The following is a 26,439-nucleotide window of genomic DNA, read 5'->3' as shown; positions in this document are numbered from 1 at the left end:
AACTGAACTAATAATATAAGTCTATAAAGTCTATTACACACAGACAAACACAACAAAAACTATTTAAATCACTAATAACATCGTATACATAAATAAATAAATTAATGAATAAATAAATAAACATTAAACTGTCGCTTTCTTTAAATAATAAAATACGTTTTTTTATGTCATTTGGGTGTAAATTCAAAATGTCCCCACGGTCCTTAAACGCACCGCGGAGAGAAGCAGGATCCAGGTGAAGCCACTTCCGGGTTCCTTAGGTACATATTTACTGACGTTTACGTCAATTATTTACGTCACTTCATTTTCACTTACGTAGAAAAAAAACATCATCATCATTAAAGATTTTTTTTCAAATGTTTGTTTGTTTGTTTTTCTTTTGTTTTTCTTTATTCAACTTCATTTCAAACGATTCACTCGTTTTTATTCACTTTTCACCAAAGTGAATCAACAGCGACGCTCAGTGGATTCAACCGGTAACGTTTACTTTATAACTTTATTTAAACTCGAACCGAGTCAAACTTTATTTAAACATTATATCAACAGTGTGGATTTAAGATTGAAGATTAAAGTCATAATTTTATGAAAAAAAGTAATATTTCTCAGATTAAACTCATAATTTGGTGAAAATAATTCATATTTCTCAGATTAGAAACATGATTCTGTGGAAAAAAGATCATATTTCTCAGATTAAAGACATCATTTTGCAAAATAAAGTCAAACTTCTGAGATTAAAGTCATATTTCTAAGATAATAAACCAGATGCCTGAGGAAAAAAGATTAAAGTCACAATTCTGAGATTAGATTATGATTTTAATCTCATAATTCTGTCTATATATTTAATTTGTTGATTCCTTCAGACTGAAGTTAAAAACAGTTTTTTTCTTTGTTTGTGTATAAACAGTTGTGTTTCACACGTGTTTTTGTTGTTATTGCATCAGCTCATGTCCAAAACCAGGACCAGGATCAGGACCAGGACCAGGATCAGGATCAGGACCAAAGTTCTGTTGAGATTAAAAATATAGATTATGAATATAAAAGTGAACATAAATAACTTTATTTCTGTTTGTTTTCCTCACAAACGCTGACTCAGCGTTTTCTTCTAAACATTTATGTTCGTGTTGTCGCGGCGACGTGACGTCAGCTGACCAGACCTCAGACAGACGCAGTGTGGAAATCCTAATCCCACAGATTTAAAAATACACACACACACACACACACACACACACACACACACACACACACACACACACACACACACACACACACACACACACACACACACACACACACACACATGGTGTAAAGCTGCAGTACGTGAGATCACTGGGAAAAACAGACAAGAGTAAAATGCGATAAAATACAACGTTTTTTACATCAAAAGCTAAGCATTAGCATTGCTAAGTTCTGTGGAGACGTATCAAACGGACGATTAGCTTTCTAGTTAGCATACCTCGCATCGACGCTAACATTAATAATCTGACTTTTTAGTTTTAGTCGTCGTTCCGCGACTGTCGTAATACATCAGCGGGAACAGGAAGTGGTCAAATTTTGTTTTGGTTTTTTTTTGCTAACACACCTCCTGGTGAATCTGACAGACTTAACCTTTAATGAGCAGATGAGCGGGATTCACAGCCTTTACAACCTGGTTAACAATGGGTAATGTTAGCATTATAGCTAGTTTTGCTAACTGGCAAGCTAATCAAGTCAGCATTTATTTTACAAATAAAAACAGCGTTGAAACATGTTTTCACAGCCTCCGCAACGTGGTTAACAACGGCTTTGTCTTCTTTTGTTGAGTTGGACTTGATTAGCTTGCTTGTTAGCATACCTAGCATCAATGCTAACATTAACAATCAGACTTTTTAGTTTCAGTCGTCGTTCCGCTCATAGGGAACAGGAAGTGTTTCAAAGTTTGTGTGTTTTCTTGCTAACAGATGCTAACAGGAAGTTCCTCCTGGCGAATCTTACAGACTGGAGCTTTAATGAGCAGACGATCAGGAGGATTCCGCAGCTGACGATAAAAAAACACAGGATTCCTGAGTTTGTTCACAACTGTGACTCATTCACTCGCTCACAAACAACTATTTCCTCACATTAAAAACATCAAATACCAGAGCTGCCCCTGCTCCTCCTGCTCCCCCTCCTCCTCCTGCTCCCCCTCCTCCTCCTCCTCCTCCTCCTCCTCCTCCTCCTGCTCCTCCTCCTCCTGCAGACAGAGTCAGTCACAGAGAGGAGACATGACTCCTGCAGGAGTCCTCGTGTGGACGCTGCTCGCTCTGACCACAGCAGACACAGTTAAGGATTTGATTTATTTATTTGATTTGATTTAATCATTATTATTTTTGCTTTTCCTTCTTTTGTTAAGAATTCACTTCCTGTTCTTTAATTCCAGACTTTTGAAAACAGGAGAATGAAACGTTCACGTTACTCTTCCTCTTCTTCTTCTTCATCGTCCTGGTCCTCATCTTCTTCGTTCTCGTCCTCCTTCGAAAACTCAGGTCAGAAACTTTGCACTTTTGCTGCTGGATCGTTTACAGGGCCGTGACAAGAGGATGTCGGGGGCCCCTGAGCTGAGGGGGGTCAATTAGTGTGTCAGTGTGCTAAAAAAAAAAGTTATTTTTCTCAGATTAAAGCTGTAATTTGGTGAAAAGAAGTCATATTTCTCAGATTAAAGATGTAATTTGGTGGAGAAAAGGTTGTATTTATCAGATTAAAACTGTAATTTGGTGAAAAAAAGTAAAATTTCTCAGATTAAAGCCATAATTTGGTGAAAAAAAAGGTAATATTTCTCAGATTAAAGCCATAATTTGTTGGCAAAAAGTTGTATTTCTCAGATTAAAGCTGTAATTTGGTGAAAAAAAGTCAAATTTCTCAGATGTAAATTGGTGGAAAAAAAGTTGTATTTCTCAGATTAAAACTGTAATTTGGTGAAAAAAAAGGCAAATTTCTCAGATTAAAGATGTAATTTGGTGGAGAAAAGGTTGTATTTCTCAGATTAAAACTGTAATTTGTTGAAAAAAAGTCACATTTCTTAGATTAAAGCTGTAATTTGGTGAAAAAAAGTCACATTTCTCAGATTAAAGCCATAATTTGGTGAAAAAAAAGGTAATATTTCTCAGATTAAAGCCATAATTTGTTGGCTAAAAGTTGTATTTCTCAGATTAAGTCTGTAATTTGGTGAAAAAAAGTCAAATTTCTCAGATGTAAATTGGTGGAAAAAAAGTTGTATTTCTCAGATTAAAACTGTAATTTGGTGGAAAAAAAAGGCAAATTTCTCAGATTAAAGATGTAATTTGGTGGAGAAAAGGTTGTATTTCTCAGATTAAAACTGTAATTTGGTGAAAAAAAGTCACATTTCTCAGATTAAAGCTGTAATTTGGTGAAAAAAAGTCACATTTCTCAGATTAAAGCCATAATTTGGTGAAAAAAAAGTTATATTTCTCAGATTAAAGCTGTAATTTGGTGAAAAAACAGTCATATTTCTCAGATTAAAGCCATAATTTGGTGGAAAAAAAGTAGTTTTTCTCAGATTAAAACTGTAATTTCGTGGGGAAAATAGTCACATTTCTCAGATTAAAGCCATAATTTTTTGGAAAAAATCTGTCTAACAGTGAGCTGAAGAAGTGAAACGTGTTCTGAAGACATCGTAGACGTAGATTATGTGACACCAGTCTTGATGTTTTCCCGACGTTTGGGCCCTGAAGTCTCTTGCTGCGGCCCTGGCCTCTTGTTAAACATGTGTCATGTGATGTTCGTCAGATGGACTCTGTCTAAACGGAGGTTCCTCGATTCCTGCGTTGACGAGCGGAGAACACATGTTCTGTTTTTGTGCTGATGGTTTTGAGGGAAGTCGCTGTGAAACACGTGAGTTTCTGACATTAAAACCTGATTTTATTCACATTTTTAAATGAAAATAAATCGATAAAACGACTGACTGTGATTGGCTGTGACTGTGACTGTGACTGTGACTGACAGCGACAGCAGCTCAGTGCTACGAGGGCGTGGGTCTCTACTACAGAGGCTCTGAGTCCAGATCAGAGCGTGGACTCACCTGTGAGACGTGGGACGCCGACATCAGGGAGCGCTACATGACCACGGACGTCAACGCAGGGAGGCACAACTACTGCAGGTAATCTGAGATTATAATCTGAGATTTAATACATGGGAAACATTCACACAGATTTGCTTTGGGTCAACGTCACAAAGTGTTTTCACCAGTCAGAGAACAGCGATTGATGTTAGCATTGTAGCTAGGTTTGCTAACTGGCTAAGCTAATCTCGTCCATATGTTCAACGCATTATTTTACACATAAAAACAGGGTAGAAGCACGTTTTCACAGCCTTCGCAACCTGGTTAACAATGTTTAATGTTAGCATTATAGCTAGTTTTGCTCACTAGCAAGCTAACACCGTCCATTTGGTACATTTTAGCTTATTTCAATACATCAAAACAGCGCAGCAACAAGTTTCCACACAACTTCCCCAGCCAGATAGCAGTTATTCATGTTAGCATTATTGCTAGTTTTGCTAACTGGCAAGCTAATCAAGTCAGCATTTATTATACACATAAAAGCAATGCTGAAACATGTTTTCACAGCCTTCACAACGTGGTTAACAATGGTTAATATTAGCATTATAGCTGGTTTTGCTAACTAGCAAGCTAATCAAGGTCCATTTGATACGTTTTCCACAGAATTTAAAAATGCTAATGAACACAACTAGCTATGCTAGCTAAGTGTATTATCTTCCTGTGTTTTTGATCTAAAAAGCTAGCTTAAAAACACAGTAAATACAAATAAGAACAGAGTTAGCTAACAGTTCATCACTCTCTGTTCCATGAAACTATCTATTTCAAAGTTATTTTATAGTGTTTTATGTTTGTTTTTCTCACAGAAATCTTTTCTACCGTCGGCGTCCGTGGTGTCACGTGTTGAGAAAGCAGCAGCTGGTGAGGGAATACTGCGATATCCCGCGCTGTGGCTCAAACTCACGTAAACAAACTAACTTCCTCTTCAGAGAAAATACTATCCAGACGTTTTACTGACGATGGTTTAAAATCAAACGTTTCTCTGGTCTCGTTCTTCCAGCTCCTCCTTCACCTGCGCCTTCACCTGCGCCTTCACCTGCGCCCACCGAGCCACAGCCAGGTGAGTTTCACCTGGACAGATCATGTTAGCTAGTGATGCTAACGCGGAGGAATTAGGAATTCTAAGTAGGATTTTCAAGTTTTTTTTAACGTTAATCTACAGTTGGACATTGTTAGCTTTGATTCTTGTGTCCGACGTTGCGCTCATGACTCTTCAGTGGGATTTCGAATTATATGTAGATTTGGGGATTTTAAGTAGATTTTAGAATTATAAATAGATTTTGTGATTATAAATAGATTTTGGAACTGTAAGTAGATTTTAGGGATTGTAAGTAATTTTGGAATTATCAGCTGATTTACGGATATAAGTACATTTTGGAGCTATAAGTAGATTTGGGGATTTTAAGTAGATTTGGGGATTTTAAGTAGATTTTGGAATTATAAATACGTTTTGTGATTTTAAGTAGATTTTGTGATTTTAAGTAGATTTTGTGATTTTAAGTAGATTTTGTGATTTTAAGTAGATTTTGGAACTGTAAGTAGATTTTAGAATTATAAATAGATTTGGGGATTTTAAGTAGATTTTGTGATTTTAAGTAGATTTTGGAATTAAATTTTGTGATTTTAAGTAGATTTTGTGATTTTAAGTAGATTTTGGAACTGTAAGTAGATTTTGGAATTAAGTAGATTTTGTGATTTTAAGTACATTTTGTGATTTTAAGTAGATTCTGTGATTTTAAGTAGATTTTCGAACCGTAAGTAGATTTTGGAATTAAACAGATTTGAACTATAAGTAGTATTTTTCAGTATTTTTAACTGGTTGGACATTATTATCTTTGATTGTTAATCCACAGCTGCAGAGTGGTCGTGCGGTCAGCGCAGCAGACGAAAGCTTCTCAAGATCGTTGGTGGAAAAGTTTCCACGGTGGAATCTCACCCGTGGATCGCCGCCATCTTTGTTCGCAGCAAATCCAAGGAGAAGGTTTTCCGCTGTGGCGGGAGTCTGATCTCGGCCTGCTGGGTCCTAACGGCCGCCCACTGCTTTCCCGACGGGTAGGAAGTGAGGTCACTTCCTAACGCGTTAAAAAAGAAGTTGAACCGATTTGTTTTTGTCTTTTTTTTCAGCTCCCACGACAAACCGCGGCGTTTCTCCGTGATTCTGGGGAAGAACGCGCTCAATGAGACGGACGTCACTGTGGAGCAGAACTTCAGGGTGGAGAAGATCATCGTCCACGAGCACTACGACAACAGCGAGGGCAACTTTAACAATGACGTGGGTACGAAACCCTCAAAGATTCCCTTCAGCTAAAGTCAGACATCAGTGGTTAATGGTAGCGTTCTAGCTAGATAAGCTAACTAGCGAGCTAATCTGATCCATGTGACGAATACATTATTTTATACTTAAAACAGCGCAGCAACAAGTTAGCAATATAGCTTGGTCTGCTCACTAATCAAATCAATTTGATAAACATATTTATTTGGTCCTAGCTTAGCAACGTGTTTTCACACAACTTAACACGTGACACATCAGTTGCTAATTTTGGCATTATATAGCTAGAGTTGCTAACTAGCACATAACACATAATTTTATACATAAAAAGATAGAATAGCAACAAGTTTTCACAGAATTGCACGAGTGAAATTATGGTGGTTAATGTTAGCAATATAGCTAGGTTTGCTAACTAGCGAATTAAAACCATTTGATAAACACATTCATTTGGTCCTAGCTTAGCAACGTGTTGTCACACAACTTAACAAGTGATACATCAGTCGTTAATGTTACCATTATATAGCTAGAGTCGCTAACTAGCACGCTAATCTTGTCCATATGACACATAACACTTAATTTTATACATGAAAAGACATAGGGTAGCAACAAGTTTTTCGCAGAATTTCATGAGTGAAATATTGGTAGTTAATGTTAGCAATATAGCTAGGTTTGCTAACTAGCGAATTAAAACCATTTGATAAACACATTTATTTGGTCCTAGCTTAGCAACATGTTGTCACACAAGTTAACTTAAGTGGCACATCAGTCATCAATGGTAGCATTATATAGCTAGATTTGCTAACTAGCAAGCTGATCTTGTCCATATGACACATTACACATCATTTTTATAAACACAACAATAGTGTTCACAGAATTTCAGTAGTGCAATAATGGTGTTAATGTTAGCAATATAGCTAGGCTTGCTAACAAGCGAGCTAAAAACAGCTTAACGTCAAGTTTCCACACAATTTCACAAGTGGTACAACAGTGATTAATGTTAGCGCTACAGCTAGGTTCGCCAACAAAACACAACCGTGGCTAATCAAGATAGACATAAAATTAGCGTAGCATGTAACATGTATGAGCTACTTCAGCACTCACGTTGTCTCGTGCTCTGCTTTACTCTCTCAGCCCTGATGAAGCTGAAGCCCAGACGGGGTAAATGTGCGGAGGAGAGTAAATCGGTGAAGATGGTGTGTTTGCCGTCGCCTCAGCAGAACGTTCAGCCCGGAGTCACCTGTGAGATCGCAGGATACGGGAAAGAGAAACACGGTGAGGAACTTCCTGTCAAGACGACAGGAAATGGCTTCATCCACTTCCTGCCAGATTGTTGACTGTTATGGGAAACTGACATAGATGTGTCCATACAAGGTTTTAGCCGCTAAAATCTGTCAGTCTATGTGATGTCTTTAAAAACGTGTTCACGTCTTTAGGAAACTGAAGTTTGTAAACCACTCACTCTCCCTGCACCAAAGTCCATAGAGAAAATCTGTGATTTTAATGATTCGGCTTTTAAAATATTTACTTTAGACTTAACTCAGTGACACAAAGTGACCACACGAGGCAGCAGAGGACCAGCAGCTCCTGTGTCCCTGTGAGCTAAAATCACTGGTTTTCTCTATGGACTTTGGTGTGGGAGAGTGAGTGGTTTACAAACTTCAGTTTCCTGTTGTTAAAGTCTGTCTAACAGTGAAATAAAGACGTGAACGTGTTCTTAAAGACGTCGTAGACTTAAACTGACGTAGATTTTATGAGCTAACTGTTTAGCTAAGTGGCTAAAAATCAGCGTCTCCTTGCGTCTCTGCCGGCAGCCATTTTGTTTTCACTGAGAGAGCGAGGTTGCGTTTCTCAGGCTGCAAAGTAGCTGATTTATGTGCTAACATGCTAATATAGCAGTAAAAATAATGCTGAATTATAGTATGACTTAGTATGGACGCATGCTAACATTAGCAGCTAGCACCAGAAGTGACACAGCAGGTCCTGTGTCCCTGTGATGTTAAAATCACTGGTTTTCTCTATGGGCTTTGGTGTGGGAGAGTGAGTGGTTTACAAACTTCAGTTTCCTGTTGTTAAAGTCTGTCTAACAGTGAAGATAAAGACGTGAACATGTTCTTAAAGACGTCGTAGACTTAAACTGACGTAGATTTTATGAGCTAACTGTTTAGCTAAGTGGCTAAAAATCAGCTTCTCCTTGCGTCTCTGCCGGCAGCCATTTTGTTTTCACTGAGAGAGCGAGGTTGCGTTTCTCAGGCTGCAAAGTAGCTGATTTATGTGCTAACATGCTAATATAGCAGTAAAAATAATGCTGAATTATAGTATGACTTAGTATGGACGCATGCTAACATTAGCAGCTAGCACCAGAAGTGACACAGCAGCTCCTGTGTCCCTGTGATGTTAAAATCACTGGTTTTCTCTATGGGCTTTGGTGTGGGAGAGTGAGTGGTTTACAAACTTCAGTTTCCTGTTGTTAAAGTCTGTCTAACAGTGAAGATAAAGACGTAAAGACGTCATAGACGTAAACTGACAGAATTTTATGAGCTGAGTCTTGTATTCTTAGCAGGTTCTTAGCTTGGCTAACAGCTGTTAGCTTATATTGAAGGTGTTGAGTCAATAAACCCAAACTATCCCTTTAATGTAACATCAACACAGTTGTGTTTCATACACTTTAAAAGCCTTTAACGCCCTTAATTAGAGCAGTTATAATGACCTTTAATGATAGTTTATCCCTCAAACCACAAAACAAAGTCTGAGTGTGTTGTTAACGACTTCCTGTGTGCAGGTCTGTGGTATAAGTCTGAGTATCTCAGAGAAGCCTGGGTGAACGTCTTCTCCGACGACGTGTGTCGACAAAAAGATTATTATGAAAACCTGATCACCGACAACATGTTCTGTGCCGGGCGACTCGACTGGAGTCAGGACGCCTGCGAGGTATGTGAGCAAGTCTGGACTGGAGGACACGCCCCCTCCACGCAGAGCTCGTCAAAAACAACATTTCACATTATCCACAATGAAAAACTACTCCAGATATCCAGAATGTACTTTTGAATATCCATAATACATTGTGACTAGTAAAAAATATCATTATGGATATCCACAATTCGTATTATGACTAGTTAAAATGTAACACAGGAACACAGGAGCTGCTGGTCCTCTGCTGCCTCGTGTGGTCACTTTGTGTCACTGAGTCAATTAAATATTTCAAAAGCCGAATTCCTAAAAAACAGTCATTGTAAGTTAGTGATGGAGGCAGCAGTGGATCAACAACTCTGCTCCTGCTAACTGCTCATGCTAACTGCTCTTGCTAACTACTCATTCTAACTGCTCATGCTAACTGCTCATGCTATCTGCTCATGCTAACTGCTCCTGCTAACTGCTCTTGCTAACTGCTCATGCTAACTGCTCATTCTAACTGCTTATGCTAACTGCTCATGCTATCTGCACATGCTAACTGCGCCTGCTAACTGCTCATGCTATCTGCTCATGCTATCTGCATATGCTAACTGCTCATGCTAACTGCTCATGCTATCTGCTCATGCTAACTGCTCCTGCTAACTGCTCATGCTAACTGCATCGGCTAACTGCTCCTGCTAACTTCTCATGCTAACTGCTCCTGCTAACTTTTCCTGCTAACTGCTCATGCTAACTGCACCTGCTAACTGCTCCTGCTAACTGCTCCTGCTAACTGCTCATGCTAACTGCTCATGCTATCTGCATATGCTAACTGCTCATGCTAACGCTCTGCTGCGTCCTCACAGGGAGACTCTGGAGGACCTCTGGTGTGTGAGCTGGACGGCAGCCTCTTCCAGTTCGGGATCATCAGCTGGGGCGACGGCTGCGCCAAGGAGCTGCGACCCGGCGTCTACGCTAAAGTCACCAACTACATTGGGTGGATCAGGGAGAAGACGGGCGTCAGGGTCTTAGCCACGCCCCCTCAGAAGTGAGTCTACGATGATCTTTAAGAACACGTTCACGTATCCCTGTTGTCAAAGTCTGTCTAACAGTGAAGATAAAGATGTGAACGTGTTCTTAAAGATGTCGTAGACTTAAACTGACGTAGATTTTATGAGCTAACTGTTTAGCTAAGTGGCTAAAAATCTTTTTTTTCCTTGTGTCTCTGCCGGCAGCCATTTTGTTTTCTCTGAGAATGAGGTTTCTCAGGTTGCAAAGTAGGTGATTTATGTGCTAACATGCTAATATGGCATTACAAATAATGCTGAATTATAGTATTGGTCATTATGGATGCATGCTAACATTAGCAGCTAGCAGCAGAAGTGATACAACAACTCCTGTGAACTGTGTGCTGTGATGCTAAAATCACTGGTTTTCTCTATGGACTTTGGTGTGGGAGAGTGAGTGGTTTACAAAGTCAAAGATAAAGTCGTGAACGTGTTCTTAAAGATATCGTACACTTAAAGTGACGCAGATCTTTTGTTGTTTAGTGTCTTAAATCTGGTTTTCCTTGTTAAAAACTATCCCTTAAGCAAATGTAGCTGAAAATAGATCCTAAAAAATGGGGATTAAAATCTGATGGATTTATATCAGTTTATCGTCAGATTATTGACAGCAGCTGGTCACAGTGTCGTGTAATTCCCTTGTTTTGTCAGCAGGTGGCGGCAGATCACTGTAAATTCACTTTAGAACAGTGTTGTGATTAGCTGTAATCTGCTGTATGACCACCAGAGGGCGCCCTAGCTGGTTAGTGAGATAATGAGCTGCTGCTTCTCATCTGATTTAAAAGGTTAAAGGTAATAATCTGTTAATCTCTAATCTCTAGTTTTCTTCTTCTTTCGTCCATTTTGTAAATTATGGTCGATGACAGCAGGGGAGGCTTTGGGGGCGGGGCTACGGTGTGATTGACAGCGCGTGTAAATAAGTGAATGTTTGTTTGTAAACATTATATTTTTTAAACCATCAATAAATAAACAAGAGAAATAAACTGTTTGTGTTTATTTTATAATGAAGTCGCTTTATTGTGAATTATTATCATTATTATTATTATTATTATTATTATTATTAATAATAATAATTCAGTTTTTATAAACACATTTATTTATTCTTATATAATAAAGTGATGTCTGACGTCATAATCATCCTGTCCACCAGAGGGCGCTGAAATTTAACTGTAAGAGTCACAGAGACAGATGAAGAGTGAATCACCTGTGTTTATGTTCAGCTCCACGTTGTTGTTGTTTGTTTGTTTGTTTGTTTTTATGGAGCGTTTTATTTTGAAGCTGCGTTAGACTCCGCCCACTTGTGGCGATCACGTGAGTTCGGAAGTTTGTTTTAAAGTTTAAAAATCTACTGTTTCTACTGCTGCTGTTTCTGCTGCTGTTTCAGCTGCTGCTGATGCTACTGCTGCTTCTGTTTCTGCTGCTGTTTCTACTGTTTCTGCTGCTGTTTCTACTGTTTCTGCTGCTGTTTCTGCTACTGCTGCTGTTTCTGCTGCTGTTTCTACTGCTGCTGTTTCTGCTGCTGCTGTTTCTACTGTTTCTGCTGCTGCTGTTTCTTCTGTTTCTGCTGCTGTTTCTGCTGCTGCTGTTTCTACTGTTTCTGCTGCTGTTTCTGCTGCTGCTGATTCTACTGTTTCTGCTGCTGATGCTACTGCTGCTGTTTCTGCTGCTGCTGTTTCTAGTGTTTCTACTGTTTCTGCTGCTGATTTTACTGCTGCTGATTTTACTGCTGCTGTTTCTACTGCTGCTGATTCTACTGCTGTTTCTACTGTTTCTGCTGCTGATTCTGCTGCTGCTGTTTCTGCTGCTGTTTCTGCTGCTGCTGTTTCTACTGTTTCTACTGCTGATTCTACTGTTTCTACTGTTTCTGCTGCTGATTCTACTGCTGCTGTTTTTACTGCTGCTGTTTCTACTGCTGCTGATTCTACTGCTGTTTCTTCTGCTGCTGTTTCTGCTGCTGCTGTTTCTACTGCTGATTCTACTGTTTCTACTGTTTCTGCTGCTGTTTCTACTGCTGCTGTTTCTGCTGCTGTTTCTGCTGCTGCTGTTTCTACTGTTTCTGCTGCTGTTTCTGCTGCTGCTGTTTCTACTGTTTCTGCTGCTGTTTCTGCTGCTGTTTCTGCTGCTGCTGTTTCTACTGTTTCTGCTGCTGTTTCTACTGTTTCTTATTATTAAATATAATAATAATGTATTACAGCAGACACTCTGGTATTTCTCCTCCCTGCTGCGGTCTGAAGATGATGATGATGAAGATGATGATGATGATGAGTTGTTGAACCTGTACGACACTGATGCCACACCCTTGGCGATGACAGGGGGCGTGTCCTGAGTGACACACATCTCAGGACACGCCCGCCGAAGGTGGGTGTGGGCGTGTCCGTGTGGGCATGTCCGTGTGGGCGTGGCCAGGTGCTGCCCTTTCAAAGCAGCCTCAGATCCTGAGTCAGTGAAGCTCTGTCGTCCTGAGACACTGACTGTGAGTACAAGTCTGATTCTCTCTGTTCTGATGGTTTATTTATCTCTGATTTATCTTTGATTTATCTTTGATTTATCTGTCAGACCTGAACTGTCCGTCACCATCATCATCATCATCATCGTCATCATGCCTGAGACTGCAGAGTCACACTCCCACACTCTCACCACCAACCGCAACTGCACCATCGAGATCACTAACGTCAGCAGCAGCTTCTGCCTCCACAACCCAAAGTAACACACACACACACACACACACACACACACACACACACACACACACACACACACACACACACACACACACACACACACATACGTGTTTAACGTTTGTTTTTAAAGTGTAAATTGAGTGTTTAAGTGCAGGGGGTTCTCAAAGTGTGGGTGGGGGTCCACACATGGCTCACAGCAGAGTTACTTTGGGTCCCTGAACGAGTTCATTTCAGATTTAAGTATTAAAACACTAAAATTACTCGAATATTGGAATAAAATTCAGCTCTAATTTATTGCTGTTTACATGTTTTATTCTTATTTCTACATTTTAATTTAAACGGTCTCTTATTCTGAAAATCTTCTTTAAGACAGAGATAAAATAAAGACCCTTAAAAATTTTAACTTTTAAATTTCACATTTATTTTTTTAGATCCTTTTACAGACATTCAGATAACACATTTAATTTAATTTAATTTAATTTAATTTAATTTAATTTAATTTAATTTAATTTAATTTAATTTAATTTAATTTAATCTCAGAAGGTAAATTAAGACGATGCAGTCACCGGCAACGTAAACATAAACAAGTTAAAAATAACATTTACACGTTATAACAAAGAAATAATTTAAATCAAACTCAAGAAACTTTTTTTGCACAATGAACAGAAACTGCAAAAATAACAATAATCTGAGACCATGTCGGATTAAAAAGGGCGTGAGATGATGTTCACACTGAGTCGTTTCACAACATCACAGATCCAGTTCTTCTGCTTTTCCCCCTCACACCAAACCTCATAGAGAAAACCATTGATTTTAGCTCACAGGGACACAGGAGCTGCTGGTCCTCTGCTGCCTCGTGTGGTCACTTTGTGTCACTGAGTTAAGTCTAAAGTAAATATTTTCAAAGCTGAATTCACTAAAATCAGTCATTGTAAGTTAGTGATGGAGGCAGCAGTGGATCAACAACTCCTGTGAACTCCTGTGTGCTGTGATGTTAAAATCACTGGTTTACTCTATGGACTTTGGTGTGGGAGAGTGAGTGACTTTGGTGTGGGAGAGTGAGTGACTTTGGTGTGGGAGAGTGAGTGACTTTGGTGTGGGAGAGTGAGTGACTTTGGTGTGGGAGAGTGAGTGACTTTGGTGTGAGAGAGTGAGTGACTTTGGTGTGGGAGAGTGAGTGACTTTGGTGTGGGAGAGTGAGTGACTTTGGTGTGGGAGAGTGAGTGACTTTGGTGTGGGAGAGTGAGTGACTTTGGTGTGGGAGAGTGAGTGACTTTGGTGTGAGAGAGTGAGTGACTTTGGTGTGGCAGAGTGAGTGACTTTGGTGTGAGAGAGTGAGTGACTTTGGTGTGGGAGAGTGAGTGACTTTGGTGTGGGAGAGTGAGTGACTTTGGTGTGAGAGAGTGAGTGACTTTGGTGTGTGAGAGTGAGTGACTTTGGTGTGTGAGAGTGAGGACTTTGGTGTGGGAGAGTGAGTGACTTTGGTGTGAGAGAGTGAGGACTTTGGTGTGGGAGAGTGAGTGACTTTGGTGTGTGAGAGTGAGTGACTGGTGTGTGAGAGAGTGAGTGACTTTGGTGTGAGAGAGTGAGTGACTTTGGTGTGGCAGAGTGAGTGACTTTGGTGTGAGAGAGTGAGTGACTTTGGTGTGGGAGAGTGAGTGACTTTGGTGTGGCAGAGTGAGTGACTTTGGTGTGAGAGAGTGAGTGACTTTGGTGTGTGAGAGTGAGTGACTTTGGTGTGTGAGAGTGAGGACTTTGGTGTGGGAGAGTGAGTGACTTTGGTGTGAGAGAGTGAGGACTTTGGTGTGGGAGAGTGAGTGACTTTGGTGTGTGAGAGTGAGTGACTTTGGTGTGTGAGAGAGTGAGTGACTTTGGTGTGAGAGAGTGAGTGACTTTGGTGTGAGAGAGTGGGTGACTTTGGTGTGAGAGAGTGAGGACTTTGGTGTGGGAGAGTGAGTGACTTTGGTGTGTGAGAGTGAGTGACTTTGGTGTGTGAGAGAGTGAGTGACTTTGGTGTGAGAGAGTGAGTGACTTTGGTGTGGGAGAGTGAGTGACTTTGGTGTGAGAGAGTGGGTGACTTTGGTGTGGCAGAGTGAGTGACTTTGGTGTGGCAGAGTGAGTGTTTGTAGCTGTTTAACAGTGTAAATATCTTAAACTCCTCCTCCAGAGTTCACATGGAGAGCGGCTTCAGCTTCAGTCCTCCTCAGCCGACCGTTCGCACCAACATAACCGAGGTTTGCTCCTTCGTGAAGGACGACAACACGGCGTCGGGCGCCGTGGGCGTTCTCACCTACGAGCTCTTCGACACGCGCACTCGCCACTGCAACGAGCTGATGGCCGTCATGTTCTCCGTGCCGTACGACTACAACTTCTACAAGAACTGGCTCGGCGTGGGAATCTACGAGAAGACACGCGCCGTCGACAAGAAGCTGTTTGAAGAAATGTACGAAGGCAAAGACTTCACCAACTTCAAGCGCCACAAGGCCGACGGATCAGGCGTCAAGTACCAGGGCCGCATGCTGGACGTGAGAGGCTGCATGTCCGACGAGGGCAAGGCCATCGTCAAACTGGAGCTCTACGACAGGATGGGCTGATGGGTGTGTTTAAGAAGACATGCTGCTGTCAATCAATCTGTCAATCTGTCAATCAATCAGTCAATAAAAAACAATACAACGAGTTCTTTGTCTTTGACTTTTATTTCAGCTGTATGGGAGAAAAAAACAAACAAAGATGACAACAAATATTATAATAATATATATTAAGTTTATATCTTAAAAAATATTTCTAACATCCAATTGTACATTTATATATATATATATATACATATATATATATATGTATATATATATATATATATGATACTTTAAAGATAAACTACAAACATGAACTAGTTCATTTTAGGAGTCAACTGCAACCACTCACTCTCCCACACCAAAGTCCATAGAGAAAACCAGCTTTTTTTAATGCTATATTAGCATGTTAGCACAGAAATCTCCCACTTTGCAACCTGGGAAACGTAGCCTCACTCTCAGAGAAAACAAAATGGCTGCCAGGAAACAGACACAAGGAAAAAACTGATTTTTAGCCACTTAGCTAAACCGTTAGCTCATAAAATCTACGTCAGTTTAAGTCTACGACATCTTAAGAACACGTTCACGTCTTTATCTTCACTGTTAGACAGACTTTAACAACAGGAAACTGAAGTTTGTAAACCACTCACTCTCCCACACCAAAGTCACTCACTTAGACTTAACTCAGTGATACAAAGTGACCACACTGGGCAGCAGAGGACCAGCAGCTACTGTGTCCCTGTGATGTTAAAATCACTGGTTTTCTCTATGGACTTTGGTGTGGGAGAGTGAGTGGTTTCACAAACTTGTGAACATGTTCTTAACCCGACATAAACTTAAAGAGGGCGAGTCTTTATCGCGACATTTTTGTCTCCAACGTTCAGACCCAAACACAGGGGGCGTGGCCTCAGTGGAGACGGCGCCGTGTGACTCAGCGTCGCAGGAAAAACGAGACGGATGAGGTGGAAAAAAGCTGCCATTGTTGTTGTTGGTTACACCCTAACATCGCAATCTTCACATACCCCAGGTGTGACGGGGGGGGAGGGTGTGGTCCTGCTGCAGGGGGGCGGGGACAGGTGTGGGTATGTGGGCGTGGCTACATTCCCAGACCTGGGCAGAGTTTGTGAAGACGATGTTCAGACCTGACACTGAGACGGTGAGAGTCACACCTGAGGTCCACGCACAGGTAAGACAGCGCTGTGTGTTTTTATTACTGCGGAATCATGACTTTGTTTGTTTAACTTTAACTTTAACTTAAACTTTAACTTTAACTTTAACTTTAGCTTAAGCTCCGACAACCCTCACCATGAGTGAATCAGCAGAGGCTCTGGCTGCGAACCAGCAAAGCCGCAGAAACATCACCATCGAGATCACAAACCTCACCAACAACTACTGTCTGCTGGACCCCAAGTGAGTAACTGCTGTGAGCGCCCCCCTGTGGCTGAGTGGATACAAGTCTACGAAGTTTCACGTCTTTATTTCACTGTGAGACAGACTTTAACAACAGGAAACTGAAGTTTTTATTCCACACCAAACCTCATAGAGAAAACCAGTGATTTTAGCTCACAGGGACACAGGAGCTGCTGGTCCTCTGCTGCCTCGTGTGGTCACTTTGTGTCACTGAGTTAAGTCTAAATTAAATATTTTTAAAGCTGAATTTTACTAAATCAGTCATTGTAAGTTAGTGATGGAGGCAGCAGTGGATCAACAACTCCTGTGAACTCCTGTGTGCTGTGATGTTAAAATCACTGGTTTACTCTATGGACTTTGGTGTGGGAGAGTGAGTGACTTTGGTGTGGGAGAGTGAGTGACTTTGGTGTGGCAGAGTGAGTGACTTTGGTGTGGCAGAGTGAGTGACTTTGGTGCGGGAGAGTGAGTGACTTTGGTGTGGCAGAGTGAGTGACTTTGGTGTGGGAGAGTGAGTGACTTTGGTGTGGCAGAGTGAGTGACTTTGGTGTGGGAGAGTGAGTGACTTTGGTGTGAGGGAGTGAGTGACTTTGGTGTGAGGGAATGAGTGACTTTGGTGTGGGAGAGTGAGTGAGTGAGTGAGTGACTTTGGTGTGAGGGAGTGAGTGACTTTGGTGTGAGGGAATGAGTGACTTTGGTGTGGGAGAGTGAGTGAGTGAGTGAGTGACTTTGGTGTGGGAGAGTGAGTGGTTTACAAACTTCAGTTTCCTGTTGTTAAAGTCTGTCTAACAGTGAAGATAAAGACGTGAACGTGTTCTTAAGACGCCGTCGACTTAAACTGATGTAGATTTTATTATCTTAATCTTTGCTCAGTGACAAAAATCAATTTTTCAACACAACACACCAAAGTCACTCACTCTCCCACACCAAAGTCCATAGAGTAAACCAGTGATTTTAACATCACAGCACATTCACAGGAGTTGTTGATCCACTGCTGCCTCCATCACCGAGTTAGAACGTCTTATTTTAATGAATTCGGCTTTTGAAATATATCATTTAGACTTACCGCAGTGACACAAAGTGACCACACGAGGCAGCAGAGGACCAGCAGCTCCTGTGTCCCTGTGAGCTAAAATCACTGGTTTTCTCTATGGACTTTGGTGTGGGATAAAAACGTCAGTTTCCTGTTGTTAAAGTCTGTCTAACAGTGAAATAAAGTCGTGAACGTGTTCTTAAGACATTACATTACATAGAAAATGTTCTTTTTATTTTCACTCATTTACAAACCTGTTGTTTTCCCTCTCTCTCTCTTCAGGGTCCACCTGGAGAGCGGTAACTGCCACAGCCCCCCCCAGCCCACGGTGCGCCCCCAGAAGGTCGAAGTGTGCAACTTCTCCAAGGGCGGCGGCAAGGCCTCGGGCTCCGTGGGCGTCCTGACCTACGACCTCTTCGAGCGGCAAAGCAACAAAGCGGTGGCGACGGTGGCCATGATGTTCTCCGTGCCCTACGACTACAACTTCTACAAGAACTGGTTCGCGGTGGGCATTTACCATCAGGGCAAAGAGTGCAACGAGGCTCTGTACAAAGAGATGTACAACAGCAAGGAGCAGGTGGGCTTCAAGCGCCTGGAGGCCACGGGCTCCGGGCTGACGTACGAGGGCAGCAGCCTGGACATCAAGGCCACCATGTCCCCGATGGGCCGCGCCATCATGAAGGTGGAGGTGTGGGACAAGGTCTTCTCGCCGCCGCAGAGCCAGCATCACTGAGAGAGCGTTTTGTGACGAATCTGTTCAACCGCAATAATAATAAAAACAACAAACGTGAACCAACACGAGTCTCAGTCGTGGCTGTCGAACCCGCAGAACGGGTTTTCTGCGTCCGAGTGAGTCATCTGTGTCTTTTGTGACTCTTTGACACGGTAAAACAGAGTCACATTTAACAAAGAAAGAGTCGTTTTTATTGAAATAATCCACACAGATTAAAAAAATTATACCACAAATAACCACAAAGTGCACAGGTGACACTATAACACATAAAAGAATGAATAAATACAGAAATAAATCTTAAATTTAGTGATTTATTTACAATTGTGTGAGTTTACGTTCAGAAAAAGTAGTTTTTAAAACATACGAGTCATTAAAAAAATAAATAATACTAATAATCCTCAAAGAATCCTCATTTACATTCATACAAATCTGTTTTACGCTAACTTTAATGATATAGAGAATTAACACAACGTGTTACTCGAGGGCACCACCTGCTGGTGAGAGCGGCATTTGCAGTATTGAGGTACGTGGATAATCGTGAGAAACTGAGGTTTGTAAACGCACTCACTCTCCCTGCACCAAAGTCCATAGAGAAAACCAGTGATTTTAGCTCACAGGGACACAGGAGCTGCTGGTCCTCTGCTGCCTCGTGTGGTCACTTTGTGTCACTGAGTTAAGTCTAAAGTCAATATTTTAAAAGCTGAATTCACTAAAATCAGTTTCCTGTTGTTAAAGTCTGTCTAACAGTGAAATAAAGACGTGAACTTGTTCTTAAAGACGTCGTAGACTTAAACTGACGTAGATTTTATGAGCTAACTGTTAAGCTAAGTGGCTGAAAATCATGTTTTTCCTCGTGTGTCTCTTTCCCTGCAGCCATTTTGTTTTCTCTGAGAGTGAGGTTGCGTGTCGCAGGCTGCAAAGTAGGTGATTTGTATGCTAACATGCTAATGTAGCATTTAAAAAATAACGCTGAATTAGATATTATGGATGCATGCTAACATTAGCAGCTAGCACCAGAAGTGACACAACAACTCCTGTGTCCCTAGGAGGTGGCTCCACATGACGCCAAAACATGATTTCAGTTTGTTAAATGAACATTATTCCTGAGTCTCTGTGACATATTAGGAGGATTTTAGGAGGATTTTTTAAACCCAGATTATGGCAGATTATGTAGATTTAAAGTTTGAATCAATTTAAGAGTATTTGACTTATTTCTCGTCTGGCTATATTGCCACTAGGAGGCGCTCTCTGAAGCGTCACGTCGCGGATTAGATTACATTGAAGCTGATGATGATTTCAGATCATTTGATTAACTTTAAATTGAAGACTATCATTGTTTTTATTAATTATAATGACACATATGTGTGTTGCGTACTGCAGCTTTAACCAGGATCTTCTACATGCTGGTCCCGGTGAACCTTCAGTGACACCTGATTCAAATAAACAGGTCGTTATAATCAGGAAGCAGCTGTGTTTCCTGATGGGTGGACAAACAGAAAACCAGTGCAGGATCAGGATCAGGATCAGGATCAGCGTGATCCAGAACATCTCTGGTAAAAAACGCTGACCTCGGCGCCGAGCCGTTCCCTCAGATACGTCTCCAGCGTCTCCAGCGACATCCGCCTGACGTCGTAGCCCCTGAACTGTTTCTTCGCCGTCGCGCTCACGGGAACGATCTCCTCGCTGCTGTTGCGGTCGTTGCGTCCGATGGCGGCGTACGTGGGGAAGGCGTCGCTCAGCTCCTCCGGGAGGCTGCGGTTGTAGGCGGGGCAGCAGTACGCCGACCACATGTACTCCGGCACGGCCACGCGGTGGTTCTTCAGCCAGCGCTCGCCGCTCCGGTACGGGATGACGCCGGTCACCACGTAGGCCTCGCCGAGACAGAACGCTGCCAGCGTCTTGTTGACGGTCTGCTCCAGGTTTTCCCAGGGCCCCTCGTTGGACTCGGCCTTCTGCGGGACGACGTTGGTGAGGGTGAACGTAGCCGCGCGGTCCTCGTGAGTCCGGTGGTGGAGGCTCGGGTTCATGTGACCGCGAGAGTAGGTGGAGTTGATGTAGTCCGGCTCCACCGCCTCACTGTGCACCACGTTCTGGTCCAGAGGACCCGGGGGGAACGGGATCATGGTGCCCGCGGCTCCTGGGTAAGCTAACTGTTAGCCAGAGGAAAAAGAACCAGATTGGGATTTAGCGTCAGTGGTTCTGACTTAAAAAAATAAACAGTCTTCCAGTTTCCTGGAAATACAGTTTATTAAACAGCCACTAGGGGGGCGACAAAACAGGAGTTCAGATTCTTAAGGTTGTCCGCGCTACCGTGTGTCACTTATTCAAGACAATGGGTGAGCACTGTAATTGGGCGTTAGCCTGTTTTCTATGTAGTTTCTTCTTCTTTTCATAAAATGCTAGCTGAGCTACCAATTGCCACTTTTTTAAGCCAATAGGTGTGAACGGTAACTGGACATTAGCCTGTTTTTTAGCTAGTTTGTTCTTCATTAACTAAAATGCTAGCTCGCTAGCTGAGCTACCATTGGTCACTTTTTTCAAGACTATAGGTGAGCACTGTAACTGGGCGTTAGCCTGTTTTCTAGCCAGTTTGTACTTCTTTGAACAAAATACTAGCTGAGCTACCGTGTGCCAATTTTTCAAGACAATGGGTGAGCACTGTAACTCGGTGTTAACCTGTTTTCTAGCTAGTTTGTTATTCATTTAATAAAATGCTAGCTTGCTAGCTGAGCTACCGTTGGTCACTTTTTCAAGACATTGGGTTAGCACTGTTACTGGACGTTAGCTTGTTTTCTAGCTAGTTTGCTCTTCATTGAATAAAATGCTAGCTCGCTAGCTGAGCTACAGTTGGTCACTTTTCCAAGCCAATAGGTGTGCACTGTAACTGGACGTTAGCCTGTTTTCTAGCTAGTTTGTTCTTCATGAAATGCTAACTCGCTAGCTGAGCTACCGTGTGCCACTTTTTCAAGCCAATAGGTGTGCACGGTAACTGGGCATTAGCCTCTTTTCTAGCCAGTTTGTTCTTCATTGAATAGAATGCTAGCTCGCTAGCTGAGCGTAAAGTTGTTGTTGCAAGTTTTCTCTGCACAGCACATCTTCTTGTGACAGTTGTCGGCAGATGCGTCGCTAAAAGCTTCCTGTGTTAGCGAACCTAGCTGTAAAAAAATATCCGACTTCTGAAGGACGACCAACGTTGCACTCACATTTGCGTGGCTTCGAAACGCGACAGGAAGTGGAGCCTGAGTCCTCGTACTTGTATGCAGAAGTGCGAAAGTTAGCCGCGGCGGACTGATGTTGCTGATTTCGCAACCCTTTAATTCGTACTTTGTCGGACAAAAACAACGGTGACCGGAAAACCGTTAATCGTACAAATGTGATTTGATCGGCTAGCGCTACAGCTGCTGTTTAGCAGGGATGGATTTACAGAATGGGCCCTGAAACCCGAGCCTCTGCGCTACGATCGCGATATTTTGCTGCTACGTTATTCATTGCGATATTTTAATGGGCCCCTGACATCATTCGTGGGTCCCTTAGGCCTCAGGACCAGTGTGTTAGCCGACTGAAGGTCCAGTTGGATTAATGAGGTCTAGATTATCAACAACATAATGTTATCAGCAAACGCAGCACAGACAAAGTTCACTTCCTCACCTGTGGCTCGAACTTCCAGATCGCCGCTGGCCTCTTTCCCTGCGGCGTCGCGAACACGTAGGCCGAGAACCACGGGGAACGCCGCGCTCGGCTGTACAGCGTGGCAAAGCGATACTGGTTGACGTAGCGCTGGCAGATCGCGGTTCCCCCCAGACCTTTAGGAGGCCACGACCTGAAGAAGAACCTCAGGCAAGGAGCAAAGTCGCCGCCGACGTCGGCCGCCGCCAAACGCCAACGTCCGCAGACGACAGAGGCGAGGACGACGGCGAGGAGCAGCGACAGAGGACGAGGCATCGTGGGTCCTGAGGATCCAGCGCTGACACACACACACTCCGTGTTGCTTTAGCATTCACAGCTAAATGGAAAGCAGAAGTGGATCAGTGCTGTTTTCACACTTCACTAACTTCACTTCCTGTTTGACTTCATTTACAGACAATAAAACGGCGAGCAATTCCTACAGGAAGTGGTTTAATAATCATACACTTTGAAGAACTTTGGACGTTTGAAACCTGCACTTTATCAGGTTCACCTGTTTGACCTGTTTGTTCTCATCGGCCAATCACGACGCGATGTTGTGAAGATGAACTGAATGAGGAAGTGGTCGATCTGTGGCTGCGGTTCAGATCGTGGGTTTAGTCATTAACTGGTTAAGGGTCGCGATAAGGCTTTGTTTTGACTGACAGACCTGTGACTCCTCCCACTTTTGCTTCCTCCGCCTCCTCCTCTTTCTTACGAAACACAACAATCAGGTTTGGAGTTTGAATTCCTCTCGGTTCAGTCCAGACGCTCGGCTTCTCTCTCTCAGGAATGTAAAGTGAGTAACGACATTTTTCTCATCCCTGAAATCAACAGTAAACACGGAAACCCTGAGTGTGTGTGTGTGTGTGTGTGTGTGTGTGTGCGCGCGCGGGCGTGACTCCCTGAATGCAGAAAACGTGCCGACGCTCGTCCGTGGGAGTGTTTCCTGTGTTTGCGTTCGGCTAAAGTGCTAAGCGCTAAAGAAAGGGCTTCTGTTTTCATGCTAATACAGAGATGAAGGTAACCGTGGTAACGCCGGGCTGTGTCCGTCTGTGCATGAACTCTCTATAAACTCAATAAACTTACGTAGAGGTTTCATTTAATTTGACTTTACATGAAGTCAGTGTCAGAGCTTTCGGTGTAAAAATGCACTTGTTTTCAGGCCACCAGAGGGAGCTCGCGTACCACTGGCGGTACACGTACCACACTGTTGAGAACCGTGCATGTAAACTATTTCCTGGTTAGCTTTAGCGAAGGAAACGGTTCTTCGTAAACGTCCCCCAAACCACGGTGGAAATCTGCGACAGTTGCTCTCATCGTGCTAACGCTACGTGACAAATCCCTGAACGTTTAGCGTCAATGATGCCCTATTTCTGTAATAACCAACCATCACCACAAGGTGGTGTATCCACTTTAAGTAATGCGCATCCCAACCGGGCTGGTAAAAAGAGGGTTGCCAGTTTGCATCTCGGCCAAGGTCAAGAGCTAGTGTAACCCTGAGAAAAGCATCCAGTTTCTCACTGGACTCTAAAACTGACCCCAGTCACAGGGGTTCAAATCCAGTTTACTCCTAACCCTAATCCCAAGCCCAGATAAATGCGACAAGTGCGTCAGGAAGGACATCTGCCAAATCAAATATGTGGATCATCTGTTGTGGCAGACCTCTCGGTTCCAATCCCCGCCAGGTCGAGGCCTAGAACGGTCCTTACAAGGTTTACAATCTCTATTACATCATTTTAAAATTGACCCCAGCCAGAGGGGCCCCCCAGCCAGAGGGGCCCCCCAGCCAGAGGGGCCCCCCAGCCAGAGGGGCCCCCCAGCCAGAGGGGCCCCCCAGCCAGTCTGGATAACTGGTATGGTTTTATTATTAATATTAATCCAGGTTAGCTAGTTTGTTCTTCATTGACTAAAATGCTAGCTCGCTAGCTGAGCTACCATTGGTCACTTTTTCAAGACAATGGGTGTGCACCGTAACTGGGCGTTAGCCTGTTTTCTAGCTAGTTTGTTCTTCATTGAATAAAATGCTAGTTCGCTAGCTGAGCTACCATTGGTCACTTTTTCAAGACAATGGGTGAGCACCGTAACTGGGCGTTAGCCTGTTTTCTAGCTAGTTTGTTCTTCATTGAATAAAATGCTAGTTCGCTAGCTGAGCTACCATTGGTCACTTTTTCAAGACAATGGGTGAGCACCGTAACTGGGCGTTAGCCTGTTTTCTAGCTAGTTTGTTCTTCATTGAAAACAGGCTAAGCTACCGTTGGTCACTTTTTCAAGACAATGGGTGTGCACCGTAGCTAGCTAGTTTGTTTTTCATTGAATAAAATGCTAGCTCGACCCCAGAGACGGAGAAGCCCAAAACAAACAAAAACAGTATTCAGTATTACAGATTCAGCTCCAGCTCCTGATCCTAACCGTGTTTGCTTTATCCTCACCAGAGTTTTTCAATGGCAGGACTTTCTCTCCTCGCTCTGGTGGCGTCATCTCTCTCCATCCTGACGGTTCCCGGTGTCCAGGCCGGGAAGATCCTGGTGTTCCCGCTGGACGGCAGCCACTGGATCAACATGAACCTGATGATCCAGAGCCTCCACGCCAGAGGCCACCAAGTGACCGTGGTGCGCACCGCCACCAGCTGGTACATCAAGGAGAGTGCGCCGCATTACCGCAGCATCACTGTCACTCTGTCGCAGGCCATGAGCTTAGAGGAGGAGGAGTTTTATATTCAGATGCTGACGCAGACGCTGGCCAACAAGAGAGAGGGCTCCTTCATCGGCGTCGCAAGGCTTGGGTGGGATTTGCTGACCAGGCTGTGGAGGGTTCACCAGCAGGCCAGCGCCATGGTGGTGGAGATGTTTGAGAACGAGGCTCTGATGCAGAGTCTTCGTGACGCTCGGTACGATGTGGTTCTCACCGACCCGGGTCTGCCCGTCGGAGTTCTGGTCGCCCACGAGCTGAAGCTGCCGACCGTCTACAACGTGAGGTGGATCCTCAGCGGAGAAGCGCACTTTGCCATCGCCCCGTCACCGTGGTCCTACGTCCCGCTCACCGGACATGCCGCGTCCGACAAGATGACCTTTGGGCAACGGGCGGCGAACGTCGCGAGCGGCGTCTTCAACGCGTGCGTTTACCGGTTCTGCTTCAGTCCTCACTACGACCGCGTGGTGGCCAGGTACTTCGGTCCGGACGCGGACTTCTATCGACTCCTGCAAGGCGCGGACATCTGGCTCATGAGGGTGGATTTCGTCTTTGAATTCCCCAGACCCACCATGCCGAACGTGGTCTACGTCGGTGGGTTTCAGTGTAAACCTCCCGAGCCTTTGTCGGCAGAGCTGGAGGAGTTTGTGCAGAGCTCAGGAGAGCACGGCTTCATCCTGATGTCTCTGGGAACGTTGGTTAAAGCTCTGCCGATGGAGATCACCGATGAAATCGCTGCTGCCTTTGCTCAGGTTCCTCAGAAGGTCATATGGAGGCACGTCGGCGAGCGGCCCGCAAATCTGGCTAAGAACGTTCTTCTGGTGGACTGGATGCCACAGAACGACCTCCTGGGCCACAGCAAGATCAAAGCCTTTGTGTCTCATTGTGGAACCAACGGCATCTACGAGGCCATCTACCACGGCGTTCCGATCATCGGACTTCCCCTTCTGTTCGATCAGCACGAGAACCTTTTGAGGTTGGAAACCCGAGGCGCCGCCAAGCTGGTGGACGTCACCAAAATCACGCGCCGGCACTTCCTGGAATCGGTGCGAGACGTCGTCCAGAATCCGTCGTACGGGGACAACATGAGGCGTCTGTCCGAGCTTCACCGGGACAAACCCACGCGTCCTCTGGAGAGCGCGGTTTTCTGGACGGAATTCGTGATGAGGCACAAAGGCGCGTCGCATTTACGCAGCGAGTCTTTCCGGATGCCGTGGTACGCGTATCACTCTGTGGACGTCGTGTGCTTCCTGGTAGCGTGTGCGTTGTTGCTAATGGCGGCTACGGTGGCCTCGATACGATTTCTGTGCGTCCGACTGTGCTGGCGGAGGAAAACGAAGCAGGAGTAA

At 43.5% G+C, this 26,439-nt stretch overlaps 4 protein-coding genes across 4 annotated transcripts; all 4 read left to right on the top strand.

The window, feature by feature from the left end:
- Window positions 1-2,240: 2,240 nt before the first annotated feature.
- plaub (plasminogen activator, urokinase b) lies at window positions 2,241-10,300 on the top strand (the record flags this gene model as incomplete). Its single annotated transcript, XM_083904678.1, has 11 exons — window positions 2,241-2,297; window positions 2,396-2,501; window positions 3,763-3,867; window positions 3,979-4,132; window positions 4,897-4,994; window positions 5,091-5,150; window positions 5,944-6,142; window positions 6,215-6,366; window positions 7,491-7,631; window positions 9,139-9,287; window positions 10,115-10,300. The coding sequence occupies 11 exons, from the start codon at window positions 2,241-2,243 to the stop codon at window positions 10,298-10,300; spliced, it is 1,407 nt and encodes a 468-aa protein (XP_083760804.1).
- A 2,467-nt stretch (window positions 10,301-12,767) lies between these two features.
- On the top strand, window positions 12,768-15,641 carry LOC310939665 (DELTA-actitoxin-Ate1a-like). Its single transcript, XM_083904475.1, has 3 exons — window positions 12,768-12,785; window positions 12,869-13,015; window positions 15,161-15,641. The coding sequence occupies exons 2-3, from the start codon at window positions 12,912-12,914 to the stop codon at window positions 15,585-15,587; spliced, it is 531 nt and encodes a 176-aa protein (XP_083760601.1). The 5' UTR covers window positions 12,768-12,785; window positions 12,869-12,911; the 3' UTR covers window positions 15,588-15,641.
- A 1,070-nt stretch (window positions 15,642-16,711) lies between these two features.
- On the top strand, window positions 16,712-18,787 carry LOC310940079 (DELTA-stichotoxin-Hcr4a-like). Its single transcript, XM_083905001.1, has 3 exons — window positions 16,712-16,749; window positions 16,847-16,973; window positions 18,286-18,787. Exons 2-3 carry the CDS (start codon window positions 16,870-16,872, stop codon window positions 18,734-18,736), a joined length of 555 nt encoding a protein of 184 aa, XP_083761127.1. The 5' UTR covers window positions 16,712-16,749; window positions 16,847-16,869; the 3' UTR covers window positions 18,737-18,787.
- A 6,056-nt stretch (window positions 18,788-24,843) lies between these two features.
- On the top strand, window positions 24,844-26,439 carry LOC310939833 (UDP-glucuronosyltransferase 2A3-like; the record flags this gene model as incomplete). The annotated part of the gene is made up of 1 exon (XM_083904677.1): window positions 24,844-26,439. The coding sequence occupies one exon, from the start codon at window positions 24,844-24,846 to the stop codon at window positions 26,437-26,439; it is 1,596 nt and encodes a 531-aa protein (XP_083760803.1).

Source organism: Microchirus variegatus, assembly GCF_963457635.1.
Source record: "Microchirus variegatus genome assembly, chromosome: 18".
In the NCBI taxonomy this organism is placed as follows: Eukaryota; Metazoa; Chordata; class Actinopteri; order Pleuronectiformes; family Soleidae; genus Microchirus; species Microchirus variegatus.
This window is presented reverse-complemented; position numbering and strand designations above follow the sequence as displayed.